At 32.9% G+C, this 14,897-nt stretch overlaps 2 protein-coding genes across 4 annotated transcripts in view; one reads left to right on the top strand and one right to left on the bottom strand.

Annotated features, from left to right (window-relative positions):
• LOC106103777 overlaps positions 1 to 8,742 on the top strand; it is a 38,928-nt gene extending 30,186 nt beyond the window's left edge. For 2 of the 3 annotated variants that reach the window (XM_013283651.1, XM_013283652.1), the window contains exon 3: positions 6,858 to 8,309. In XM_013283651.1, the coding sequence (XP_013139105.1) occupies positions 6,858 to 7,034 (177 nt within the window). In that variant the 3' untranslated portion in view covers positions 7,035 to 8,309. Of the gene's footprint in view, positions 1 to 6,857; positions 8,310 to 8,466 lie in introns of those variants that run through there. The other variant, XR_001225634.1, reaches the window with a different exon arrangement.
• Positions 8,743 to 10,020: 1,278 nt separating this feature from the next.
• Positions 10,021 to 14,897, bottom strand: part of LOC106103631 (poly(rC)-binding protein 3) — a 108,844-nt gene continuing 103,967 nt past the window's right edge. The window contains exon 12 of the mRNA XM_013283422.1: positions 10,021 to 14,531. Within this exon, the coding sequence (XP_013138876.1) occupies positions 14,447 to 14,531 (85 nt within the window). The 3' untranslated portion in view covers positions 10,021 to 14,446. The remainder of the gene's footprint in view (positions 14,532 to 14,897) is intronic.

Consider the following 14,897-nt stretch of genomic DNA (forward strand, 5'->3'; position numbering starts at 1 on the left):
ATTGCTTCAATTTATTTCGTAAAATTAACATTTATGTCATCAAATTCGACTGTCATTTGTTATGTTCAAGAATTGATTGTGGGCTCACACATTTTCATTCCATTAACAAATAACAACGTTTGCTTTCCGTCGATATTATTTTGTCGACATTGTGTCGAACAGTTAAAATAACATTTTATTATTGGTTTTCCTATATGATTTATTATTGTAAGTGAACATTTTACGTTATCGTTTTTTTATGTTTCTAGTAAACTTATATTGTTTATACTATTCGTCGTCTTTTTAGTAGAAAATTTACAAGTTCCTACATAAAACTTTATTTTTATTTATTTCATAAATAAAAAGATTAATTACTCGTGTTATAGATTAAATAATCTGTCAACTTTAATTACGTTGCTACTGAATAATCGTTTGAAGTTTGCGTAGTTATACACATGTGTTGAGAAGAATGGAAGATAATGAGTTGAGTGCACGCTATACACGAATGCCTTCGACCCGTTGATTGCAGCGCGCTTTACATCGCCTACTTGAAATAGACGTGTTGATTGTGTCCACGGCAAAACAGCTTTGAGTTTGCAACTACTTTTCAAAAGGTATAAAATCTTGGGGAGTAAATTCTTACACGAGTAGTGTATGCATTGATTGAATTAAATTAAAATGTATGGTATTTTTACTTTAAAGTAAGTAGAGACAGAAACGAGAAAATTTACACTCAATAGCAAAATGTAGTCAATTGGGCGTAACAGTTTTTAAGAGTGATTGTACTCGTAATCTTCTAAGGTATATCCTTACAGGAATTGTCATAGAGTACAGTGTTTAAAGTTATTTTTAAATAAAAAAAAAATTTAATTCAACCTAGTTTCTAAACTGTATGATTTTCAGTATGAAAAAAAAACTTTTTCTATTAACAAATGTACTAACCTAGAAAGTTATGGACTCGATTTTGTTTAACTTTTGTTTTTGCTTGATTGTGAGTATGGTTTAGTTTCTAGTTTACACATATTAAAAATATACTATGCCCCAGTTTTTACGGTACATTGTTATATTTGTGCTACACTATTTACTTTCAAAATAAAGTGTAATTAGTTGCTTGAATGAATTAACTCATAATAGTCTATTTTTGGATTGTATGTAAACAGGCCATAGATTATTCCTAAAAGTGAATTTAGTGTTGCAATTGTTAATTCCTTGGTCTTATTTAAAATTTATCTGCTTAATTATATTACGTTTATTTCTTAGATAGTTTCCTAAATTGCGTTAAATCAGATACTTCACATACCTGTCATAGGCAAAGGATCGATTGAGCATTTCGTGTGCTAAATTAGAAATTCCTTACCAAGCTATAGACATAGGAAATTGCTAAACCTATATGCTATGTCTAAATCTCGTATACATATAATATAATTACGTTATAAGTTTATTAGTCAAAGATACTATTTTCCATATAAACATTTTGTTTACTTCTATTAAAATTTATCAGAATTATAAATAAAATCGTAATTTTTTTGTTACAAAGTATCTACAAAAAAAGCAAAATAAATCAAGAGAAAATATTATTACAAAGCCAAGTTATGTGTACCATTACAATAAAGTTGCTTACATTTCTATTCTCGAGTGATGTTGGAAGCTATCTCAGTATAGACAAGGGTCATTTTCGACAAGAGTTTATGTAAGAGCTAGGAAAATAGGTCACAAAAACAACTTCATAAATCATCGACGAATAAACACGATCCACTGAAAATTCAAGAATCATTTTAAGATACGATTTTACTAAATATGATTGGCGTTAAATTCTTTACCGTATTAAAACGTATTTCTTAAAATATAAAGAGGTTTAAAGAGGATATGTTTAAGAAAGGAATGGATTCAGATATGACGGCTGATAGAGATGTATGGAAGAGCAGCACATACTTTGCCGACCCTCCGTAAATGATAAGGGCAAGTGGATGATGATTAATACGTATATCTTCGCCCCACATTTAGTGTAGAAATACAATACGAATATGCTGTTGGTTTTTGTCTTAATAAATACATACTGATAATGGAATTTTAGTACAAGTCAAAATTAAAAAGAGACTGTGAAATAATTTAATTCCTATTATTACTAGACTATCTACACCTTACTTAATTATAATTGCTTTACTTATTTCGTAATAATAATAATTTTGAAGATACGGTATGCTTTGATGTTATGTTTCAGTACCTGTATTTTTGTTAAATCCTGTATTGATAGAATGTTAGAATATTGCTGAATAACCTTTATATAGCAATATTAATTTTGTACGTTGATATTAAACAAAGATGATTTATTGCCAGCTGTCGATATAGTTGTCCAACGTCGCCTTCAATCACTATGACATTGTTCGTGGGATTGTATCGGGATGATTACGTTCCGGCCTACTGAAGCATTAGATAATATTTTTGTAGAAAAATGTTGTCGCGAAACAATTCTATTCGGTAAGATGTAGTCACATTGTCGAAAACATTTAATTATCTATATCTATACTTGTATCTATACTAATATAATAAAGTGTAAACACACACTTCTATGTTGCCTAAGATGTCAGCAATTACAGCATATTTTCGAATAACTCTTTTTTTGATGAAAAGCCCTACACTTACTTCACGCTTTAGGCTATATATTTCCACGCCGTTAAACTTAGGGGTAAATATATTGGATAAAAACGCTAATGTGGGAAAGAGACCATAAACTACAAGCTGTCAACATCAAGGAAGCAAAGTTGCCATGGTTATCATTTGTGCAATTGAATTTTGACTTTTGCAATAAAAAAAATCAACAAACAAATGTAAATTGTAAAATAAAGTTTTTATTATTTCAAGCGGATGAATATTTGAGTTTAATAATAGTGCACAATGTAGAGAAAGGTTGTAGATGTATTCTTTTGATATAGCGTAGTATACAATTATCCAAGGGCGAGGTTGGTGGCCACTTCTCGTCTAATTATAACAGTTTGACATTCTGTGACGAGTGAGGTGCGGCTGCGATGCACTCGGCCGTCTCTATATTGTTTACAACGTGTGTCGTATAATCTTTGTCAATGACTAATGTGCTTATTTATAATACGTTGAGATACTTTACCTCCGTGTTTGCGTTACATTTTCATGTGCCAAGTTTATGCAACGGTGTTTTGTTTTAAAAGACATTGTTTAGTTACGTAATGAAATTAAAGCTAGGTTGTTTATGAATTCAAAGACATGCGCGTACGCAAGTACTGGCAGGTCATAAGAACTTAAAATAATAAGGTGAAGTGTGTTTCAAACTACCAGCGATTTTTTTAATTTGCAATGTACACGTTAGAATTGTATTTCAATAATATCTCAATATACAAGTGTATTGCATTATCAGGGTAACTGATGTTTAAGGTGTAATAGGGAAAGCTCAATCAAACACATTACTGAATAATTAAGCGGTAGACTTAGTTCGCTAACTAGCCAACTAGACAAATGGGTGTTCGGGAAGTGTCGTAACTGAAATTAGATCGCAATCCCCGGCCAATAGGTCGTTTGGCCGCCACTCGTTACTGCGTCGAAAGGAAACAAACGGAAGTCGAACAATGTATTTTATAAAGACACAAGTTGTGTTTAATATAAACTTCAATGTTGTTATACCATTATGTATGGTTAAAGTGCAGAGTTGTTGTAGTTAACAATTAAAGTTAGAAGTGCAAATAATTTGCGTTGCAAATAGGCCACAACTCTCGACTCGGCAGTCGGGAACTTGACCGCTAGAACCGAGAGAAAAAAACATAAAAACTTTAATGAGTGGGCGGAAGTCAGAGAAGTTTTTCGTTTTACATTTTTTGGAATTGAGAACAAAATCGCAATAAATTATTGGTAAGGTCTCCGCTAGTTTTCCGATCCATTTTTATGCATACTCGATTTTTAGGCCTTAAACCCTAAATTAAATTTAAACAATTGTATAACATGCCTTGTTTCTATAAACAAGAAGCGTTTTAATGATAATTTCTTTAGTTAAGAAGCTTAGTTTAAATTATTTCTTAAAACACCACTCCACGTTAACTCTCTTCGTTTTGAAATTTCAAACAGAATTTCAACTAGCGGACTGCTTTTAGATGATAATACTGCCTTAATTATTCGTCGTTGCATTAGTCTTCACACTTTTATGCATAATTTTCTTAAATAACGTAGTTTTCGTAATATTAACAACAAATAAGTTAGCTTAAGTTTAGCAATTTACTATTTTTACTTTAACTATGTTATGTAAGAGTTTCTTCATTTCAATAAATCAACTTTAGTTTAATAATTTTTACTTTATCCGGTGCAATAATGAAACATTTACCAATATATACAGTACTATTGAAGTTTTAAGAGAACGACTAAATAAGCTATTGTTATAATTTGGGTTTAAAAGCACGAAAATATCTTTTTTTCGAAGCCAATGATCAAAAGATTGATTAAATCGGACCTTCACGTTCACAAAAAAGAAAATTCCCCAGCTTATCTTTGAAGCAGGGTCGTGAGGTTTATGTAATACATCGGCGGACTTTCCTCATCGATTCTATCTTTGTAACGGATTTGTAAAGGACGTCGAAAGTACCGCAATGTCGTTAATTTCGTAAGAAAGGGAAATCTGAACAAGTAATGTTGGCGGGACTAAATTATAAAATACTATCTTTTTGCAAATATTTCGACACGAAGTTTTAAAGTTAAGACATAATGTTAAGTATGGGCTTTGTCTAATTTCGTTGTAGTACTTTTTAATATATGTTATAAAAATTTGTCACAAATATTGTTGGTACTTAGTATTAAAACGTTTATTCTCAGTCTTGGTAAAAGTATCACTTTTCGAAATAGAAATTTTAAATTTAAATCAAAATATTGGGTCGCAGCCAGAAAACTACGGTAGTTCATATAAACAAGACACTGCAATACATTTACATCAATTAATTGACACACATAACATTTTTATCTAGTTTCACGTAACAGTTTTATTACATTTATCCGAACGTAGAATTTCTTTTTGATGTTATAGTTCAAACATAGTAAATCGTTTTGAATACTGTATAGTATTTTATTAGGAGTGTATCTGTTTTTCTTTACATCATATTCTAGGCTGCATTTGCAGATATTCTTCTATTAGCGGGTTCTTCGCTTATTTCCATTTTGTTCCAGATAGAAAGATGTCCATCTGATTATGACCTGCAGTGGGTGTTTCCCGTTGGGCCGATCGGACTACCGATCAATCGGCCAATGAGATTTTTTCCCCAATGCGTCGATTAATTCTATGGATTCGATTCTACCATTGGGAAAAAAAACTACATTGGGTAGACCGATTGGTCCAACGGGAAACACCTCGTCATATTCCCTAAACGACTGGAATGAATGGTGTTGTTAATTTTATATTCTTCTCAGGGGAGTCGCAAGAATACAATAAGTCGGGTTTTCGCAACTTTTTATTAAACGACTAGAAAAAAAAACACGCTGTAAGTAAGTTACATTGTGATATTGTAGAGAGTACGGTCATTATTCGCTTCTCCACGGAGTTTAATACGGCAAGTCGTAAAATCTAAACATAGTGTGAACATTACAGAACATTTCAGGTTCATATATTTTTTATGATGATTAACGTACGTGTTGTGACGACATTTGTATTAATTATGCCGTTGTAAGTGAACAACCAAAATATGGAAAGATTTTTAAATTAAATAATTTTTCTTTCAATGATTGAATTTTTCTATAGTTAATGGCAGAAAAGTTAACAGTGTCCGTATACGAGTATATTGCAATGTCGCCTTTGTTCGACAGTAAAAATGTATTGAAATTTTATAGAAAACATGTGATATCAAAGTAATTCCTTCCCTAGTAATTAAGCTACTATATTATAATTTGTGAAAATAATTGTTATACGTTATGAAAATGAAAACCTAATTTTTACAATATTTAAATTAACATTTTTGTTTTTAACTTGCATCCAGTCAATCAAATCAAAAACTTTCTCTTAACATTTTTACATATAACGACTTATTTAATAAATATCATGTATGAAACAAATATCAGACGTTACATTTAAAAGTTACCTTCACCGCTCCCACCGCAGTATCGATTCCGGCACCACCAGCGCCCCCCACTGGTAGCCACCACCACTCGCCACCACTAGCCGTCACTCGCAGTCAGCAAAATAAAACAAAACAAACAAAAAACACACACTTCTATACGATGTATCGTATTCAACCGGCGAAAACCACTACACTTTTCGCCACTGACAACTTTGTACAACTTTTAGAATAATCAAAAAAATAAAATTGGAAAGCGATACAGTGTCCAAAAAGTCTTGATCTGTTTTTATAATTAATTTTTTTATTTGTCAAGTAAAATTCTTGTTAGAAAGTTTTTAGATCTATTTAAGGTTATCCATTTTGTACGGCGCGAACGGAGGGGCGAAAGTTTTCAGAGAGACGTTTGAAGACGACTGTGCTTTTGTTACGCAACTCACTGCGGCGCGCTCCGCTAGGGGGCAGTGCGCCGCGAGTGGCGCAGTGGCGGGCATGCGCCCTACGCGCCTCGCGCACACATCTTTTGTTCCTTACTCTTTTTGTTCCACAGTTAACAACATTAAATTAATTTATTAAAATATAATCGATACCTTTTTTAGAATGTGTCTATTGTAGTGCTTATAACGACACACATTTTTTTAATTCACGTCTTTAAATTTTTCAAATACTTTAGAGTTTACTTTAGTTTGAATAGAGTTTATAAGTTACTCTGTAAATCTTGATTCTTGCTTATATTCAGATGCCTTGTAGTAGTCGAATTTAGTATAATGTATAATATTAAGAGAAAGTGTAATGACATTAATTTATTTTCGTATCACGTAGCGGCATCGGCATGGCAAAGTCAATAGCATGGCGAGAGGTCAGGGCGCTGGGACGTCGCTGTCGCCAGTCTCGTGGAGTTCAACTGTAGCTCTGCTACTAGCCTGGTATAAATTCACGCAAAGGATTAGTCTTATATCTAAAACAATATTTGTAAATAATTTAAAACAAGATGTATGAATATTTTCTGTGTAATAAGAGAATTATAAATTCATTTAATTCAAAATATTTAATTAAATACTTTTGATAACGAAGCAAACAGCGGCAACATCTGTTACTTCAGCGACCAACTACGATCGTTATACTACAGTTTAAAGTCTTTATACTTCTGCGCATCTTGTTGTGAATAAAGTAGTGAGGCATTTTTGCACATTCTCTCCTTTACCTAATACTCCTTAAGGTTTTCTAGTCTATATTAAAATGTAGATCTAATCAAGTCGCAAATATTGCATGTATCACCTTATACTACCAAATCGCAAATCTGTGAAAAAAAAAAGATTATTTTCAAGTCCAATAGCAAAGTGAGAGTGCAACCAATTGATTCTTTTACAATTTATTTGCTCGTAAAACCTTTAAGAGTGCGGTTCGAGAAATAAGTCTGTTTTATTCATCGCGAACAATTCTTTTTTATCTGTGTGATAAAAGCCTGTGCGGAATCTTTTGTTTTACGTTCCGCAGAGCAAAGCGGAGAACCGCCTTTGTAAATATGCACGGCCCGCACCGGCACCTAGTTTGTTTCCTATATTTAGTTTCTTTTGAGTATTTCTTTTTACACACTCAGCCCACCTTTTTACCTACGCTACAAATTCTTGAAAAACATTCATTTGCAATTTTTGTTATGTTTAAATTTGGAACGGTGTTGGATCTTAAAAGATCGATATTTCCTATGTTCTGACTATATATTGCTGTTTTGTTGTAATATTAAATGTTAGTGTTAGACATTCGCGTTACTAATTTATGCTAAGCTAGCGTGAGTATAAAGAATATTACAACCCCAAGAGAATTGTTCACGCGACATTGGACGTAAGCAGAAGTTATTTTTGGTTGCTGTTATATTTTTTACTGCAAAGGATAAATGGAGAATCTTAAATGGTTAAGAATTCAACTTGTTACAAGATATTTTGATATCAGTGAGTATATTATGTTTATAGGTGTACAATAAAACAACTACTAACAAGACGAAACAAATATCAAAGTAGTTTTGACAATAAGAATATAAAATATTAATATAATTGTAATACAAAGCTTAAGAACAGCGTATTCGCTACGTTTGGAAAGATATTATTGTGGCCGCAGTAAAGATGTCGAGTTTTGTGTATCAAATAGAGCGGCGCGGCGTTTGTTGCCGCAAGCCGCAGGCAACATGGTAACTACCCTCTCATTCAGATCACTTTGCTCTTGAGGCCGCGACTTTGCAAAGACCGAAGCTGTTATTTTAGTACAAATATTATATACTCTTTCTCATGATAATTTATTTACTTTTCATGACATTTGTAATAAACATTTTTTTGCTGAATTCCTTTTTTTTTGCTCAATTCACGAAACAAAAAAAAATTCTTTATGTAATACTTTGTAAACGATTTTACAAAAATGAAATATTTACATTTCGCAGATAAAGGTGACAAGTAGAAAATCTGAGAGACGGTTCGAACAGGGAAGGTGAAATTCTCAAAAGAGCTAAAGGATTCTAACCTAACCCATAATATAGAGGCCGTATTATCTTCTTTGCTAATATTTACTCGTAAGGAATTCTTAATTTTTATTATTCACTACGGATATCTGTCTGAAGCAAGTTACCTAACATCCATTGAATTTTCTTTCGCAATGTACTTTAACTAAGTTAATAAGAAATTTTTATAGAGTAAGTTATTTTGTGATTTCAAAATAGGTGGCGTTATTCTCAACTTGTAACTAACAAATTAAATATAGAATTTCTAATTAAAAATCGATTTTTCTTTTCTTCTCTACTACCTTTTTTCCCTGTCCACGCATACTCATGACTTTATTCATTTTCTAAATTTAATATAGAAATATTATATGGATGTGCCAATTCTCTGAACTGTTGTATTCTATTACTAAAATATTTCAAGTTTGGCATAATATCAAATTGTGGGGTGACTGAGCGACCTCATTTGACACACATTTGACACACATTTAACGAATATGCATCTTTTGTCATGAATAACTTAATCCATAGCAATTGTAACTTGATTTATATACTTATCCAATTAATCGTCGAGGTGAAAGGTTAATGAAATAAAATATCTTTATGTTTTACTTATTTAAGTGACAATAAAGATTGTTTTCATAAAAAAATAGGATAGTTTCTTATGCAATGAATTGACAACAATTGAGAGAACTGGTTTTCAGCCTGTCCCGATGGGAGGCGTTGAGCCCTTTCAGAGGTGCTCATCACGTTAAACCAGAGTTGTTTTATAATTAGACTTAGCTGAAGCATAAGATAAATCATTATTAGATTTATCTATAATGTATCAATGTGCGATACAATCATAAATTATCATTGTCATTTACCGATTTTCTCAGGAAAGGTTTTAAAATAAAATACTTAATTATTTACACACTTTATTGAATTAACATAATGAAAACAAACATTATTATTGAAACTAACCGCAATGACAGTATACTGTAACCGTAAGTACAACATTTATATTTATTATAACATTAATCAATTCAATTCACAAAACGATTAGATATGTCGACGAATAGACGTGATATTTGAAAGATATGACGAGTTATATCTAAACATGTGAATTATAAATGAAAAAAAATCTCTACTTACGTATGTGATCTATCTAAATACCACCGATTGAAATCCAACATAACATTTACATACCTCTACCTACAGGTCCCATCTTTAAATCCATTTTTATAGGCATTGAAAACAAAAACAATTTGTGCCTCAATTTTGTTCCTCGTATCATTTATTCCTGGCAAATATTAAAAAAAAATATGAAGGATTGAAGATAGGACCTGATTTGGGACACGAATGATTGCACACATTGCCCGATCCAAAAACATTTCACATTATTAAATTGTTTGAGTCCCTGATTATTATGATATTAATTTACAAATGATAATTGCAGCCATTTAAAAATGACATACAAGTTAATTGTGATTATGAGAAAAATTAAATGCTTTCTCTTCGATATTTCAGCAGTGACAAATTATTACCATTTCGACATTATCCTTAACTATTCAGTCGATATGTATCCATAACTGATTACTCCCGGAAGCAGACAACACGGTACAGTCAGCGAAAAAGACAATAAATTTAATATTATTTATTTAAACAATTAATTTTATCTTCGTATACTCTAAAGACTATACCGGGTTCACAAATTCAAACGATATTATCTTTTTATGAAGGTTAATAAGCTCTCTACAACGTAATAGGGTGGTAAATATGAAGACAACTGTTGTGCAGTTCAAATTTGGTAATGCCAGTATGTACGACAAGGAATTTACCGACTAGCTTTATTTTGTTCATACATCCAAAGCTAGTTGGTCTAAATTTTGAATATTCCTTACAAGCTTTTGGAATAATTTGAACTATAAGTGACGTGAACTTAGGACACTATCTGTATTTCATATTACCCTGGTAGTCTACTGCGTAGGTTTACATCTGAAGTAGGTACTAAATAAATCGTATCTAAAGGGATTGAAGCAAATATATTTTTTTAAATATATTGTATATGCATAACAAATTACACAACCCTTATTACCCAATCGTCCGAACCTGTATGCGGATTTAGATAAGTGACGAAGTTAGCAAAATATTATTTCATTTAGCACATTCTTCTTAACTCGAATTAGAAATTCGAAATACGAGGAAAAATCTAAATACTTTTGAGTATTCGGTAGAGTTTCAATGAATTTATTGCCACGAAATTCAAAACTGGGATTTTGAAAAAAGGTGCAATAAGAATTTAAAATTCAGGTGCTAACACGAAGTTTAAAAAATTTACTATTACATTTAGTAAATATTTGCTAAAATTGATTTTAAATTACTCTATTATTCAGCGCAATCTGACCCTGTTAATAAAGGCTAATAATTCATAATGTTCAACAAAAAAAAACTACATTAATAATAAATGATTCAAAATATTGCATGACCGTCAACACACCACCGGAACCGACATAAACTTCAAACAATGATAAAATTTTACTAAACGGTTCTTTTATGCTGCATAAAAAATACGTCAATGACCGTTACGTCCGTACATTTTTCAAATGCCTATAACACGACATTAATACATTGCAAAAACAATCCAGAAGTGTACACAAAGCCCCTATACATTACATTATCTAATAAACGCACGCATCGGTTCATAATACATTGTAAAACTAAGTCTTCATTTAAAAATTGCCATCACAGCTAGACTGAGATTCCAACTAGGTCGCTATCCAACACAAAAGTCAATTACAATGATCACTAGCTAACGTAAACATTTTAAATAATTGAGCAAATCAAAATAACAGTAACAATGTTTTAATAGCTACGCTAACACGAATATAATTATATAATTATGTAATATATAATAATGTTACATCGAATCGATAATACACAAATAATACACGACACGAAATTAATACTATTTGCTAATATTTAAAAAATTGCATTGTACTAAATATTTATATAACACGCATCAACAACATCAATACACAAAGACTCGTAAGTCTACCTCCTTTAAGTATATTCACATTCAAAATTCTTTGCCCTGCGTGCACATTGAGGCTTGAGATGACGTCACCGTCGCGTTACCCTTTTGTAGCGCACAGTACAACCACGCATGTAAGCAGAAATCGGTTCGGGATTTGCAGGTTATTGTGCACACGCCATACAAAGAGTATAAAGTACATTTGCTATTACAATATTGAAACATTAGGGTGGTTCGGATGTAGATACAGCATTTCCCCGCAGGTACCCTAATTTAGGAAAGCGTGAGCAGGGGTTTCCCCTTTAAAATTGTATGTTCTACGCAGCGTTTCGTGCATAATTGCGAGCCGCCATAAACTTAGATGGCACTATACCAGATGTTTCCCCAACGCATCGGAGTATTGACCATACATTGAGAGCTAACAAAGCTTCTATTTCTACCTGTAACAGACCGAATGTAGATAACAAATAACTTGAGCATCACAGGTAAAACGATCAAGTATGGGCAAAAAGCAATCTCATTATATATTTTAGCAATAATAACTTAAATACCCTTTTATTTTTGTTCGACAAATAGACACAGTTAATACTTATCAAAAGTCGAATATAGAATAATGCTCAAGTTTTTTGTTACTACCCACTATAAGCTCCGCCAGCATTCAGCACTAAAGTGCATTTCAGTGTTAATCACAGCTAGAAATTTCTCTCTAGTATTTTTTACACCCAACTGCCACATTATCGTGTTACGGCTAAAGATTTAAATCTAGTTTTACCTGTGTTATTAAATGTACAAAGCTCTATACATTTGTCTTATATGCAAACATTTATTATAAATAATTGATTTTATCATTTTATTGCTAAGTTATAATCGAAGCAAGATTCCACAAAAACAACAAAAAACGAACATCGAAAATAATATTAATATCATTTTAGAATAAAATATAAATGAATACCAATTGATAAATTTTGACTAGAGTGTATAAAGATTTCATAGAATTTTCTTCGATTTCAGACGAATTTGACTAGTACAAATAGAGATGTTATTAATAAAAATCCATACATTCACATACAAATCCGTAGACAGTAATCAGACACGACTTTGGCACATACAATTATTAATTTTACAATTTAATATTGATATACAGAAGGGAAGACACGAGGAAAATTTCATATCGGGATATGTTTCAAGAATATAAAATCTAATTGTGTTTACTTACAACTAGGGATGTGCAAAATTAATATGTATGTGGATAAAATTGGAATTACTCTTAGTAATTGCGTCATTCAATATTTCAATACTGAGCGAACAGTGGGTCCCATTACCATAGACCCTTCGCTTTCATGTATATTATTTTTGGCACAAAAAGTTTGTCATTTTCTTGGCACTAAATATTTTGTCTTTTGAACGTATTCACCGAAAAGCATTTACACGTACTGGTCCTATACTTACCTTAATCTATTTTATACTAAGACATTTTTATTTTGATTTTCTTTTTTTTTCTGAAATATTATGACATTTACCTTTCCGGTCTATCTATACATTTCACCTTATACTAAAATAAGCTTTCTGGAGAGGGTAATAAAAATAAGTGAAATAAAATGCTCTAAGTTACAAATACTAAGTGTTAAACTATCCACAGAATAATTTAGCATAAATCGACAACATTATTATTGTTTAAACAAACATTAACAATCTTTGGCTTGATCCCTGGACCAATATTATACAATCGAATTAAAATTTCCCGTAGCCGATGTACACAAGGTGTATATTATTTTTAGAGATCTTTGAATATTAAATAAATAAGAAGACTATCACAATTAGCAACACTATTATTTTTAAAAACTAACGTCTTTTTTTTTGTGATCGTAGACGACTTTATTGATTTCTCTCCTCTTTGTTTTACGGTAAGTTTCTTAAAGGATTTGATCCCATCGGTTTCGTGCAGTCGCGCGCCGTTGCCGCGCCGCGCTGCTAGTTGCCCTATGCACTGAGCGCCGCGTTGTCGCCGAGCCGAGCCCGCGCGGGCGGCCGCGCTACGGATGTGATGCAATGTCTTGATATGCTTAACTTTTGTATTGATGTGCTTGGAATAATGTTCTAGTCGCGAGCCGCCCGCCACTAACCGGCTAGTGCATAAGACTGCTTACTGTAATACCTAACGTTTCCAGGTAATTACCATATTTATTTACAAATATTGTCTTTAACCCTCTCACTCTGTTCGCTAATCTAATACTAACGCTACGTCAGCGTATCCGAGCTCGCTCGACAGTCCCCTACGCCTAATTTACACCGTCGTCGATCTACAAAAATTATCTCGAACGTTCCCATTCGTCTCTCGATCTCCGTACCGATCTTTACATGATAAAAAATAATTACAACGGATAATTGAATCAATCGACCGCTTAAATTCATAGTAAATTCGAACAGCTCAGCTAACACCCGATGTCGTTATCTTTAATCTATGAACAGTGAACGAGGGTAGAACGAACAAAAGAGACCGTCCGCCCTACCGCTGATGAGATTCAATCACTCTATGGCGTTCACTGTTCACGGACTGATCAAAATTATTTTTTAAAACGTCAGTCACTTTAAATCTTCATTCTTAGTTTTAAACGTTCCTAAAATCTTCACATTACAAATTATATCACCACCCACGACATGGAGTGCGCGATCGACTCTCGACTCCTCTCACTTTATTTATTTAAATAGTGGAGAATAAATATAAGAATATCTAAAATACTTATAAACTCGTAACAAATGTAAACATACATGTTCAGTTATTTGCCAATCGCTTTCCCCCTTTTCTTCAGTGGCCTTTCACTTGTAATAGTAGAACGGAGCCGGACTCCCGTAGGGCGCCGGGTAGGCGAGGGCGCAGTGCGGGGCGCGGGGGGCCGGCCCGCGGAGCCCCATTCAATGGATCGGCGCCTTCACGATGTGGTTCGGGGCGATGTAGTGGTACCCGGGCAGCGGCAGACCCGCAGTCTCCATTGTGATCCTGAAACGTACACAAACATTATGAGATTATCGAACATTTATTCGTGCAACATTTATATGCATTTAGATATTAACAATCACCGGGTAATGGAATCGGAGACGCAAGGAATGTGATCAATAGGTCGTGACAAATTATAATTTCAGCGATTTGTTACAAATGTCCCAATGTGGTGGATAATCTAGGAAACAAAATAAAAATGTAAAGGAGACATCTTACCGGGATTGGGTGATCCGGTTGTCTGGAGGGTGAGGTACTCGATGGAGCGCCCGGCGAGGCGGGGACGGCAGTGTCACGGGAATGTTTTGGTCTACAGGAATATGGCGTGGGTTCTTGGAGATTTAGCGTTAAAATAATATTAACCTGTAC

The sequence above is a fragment of the Papilio polytes genome, unplaced genomic scaffold (genome assembly GCF_000836215.1).
Source record: "Papilio polytes unplaced genomic scaffold, Ppol_1.0 DF823731.1, whole genome shotgun sequence".
In the NCBI taxonomy this organism is placed as follows: Eukaryota; Metazoa; Arthropoda; class Insecta; order Lepidoptera; family Papilionidae; genus Papilio; species Papilio polytes.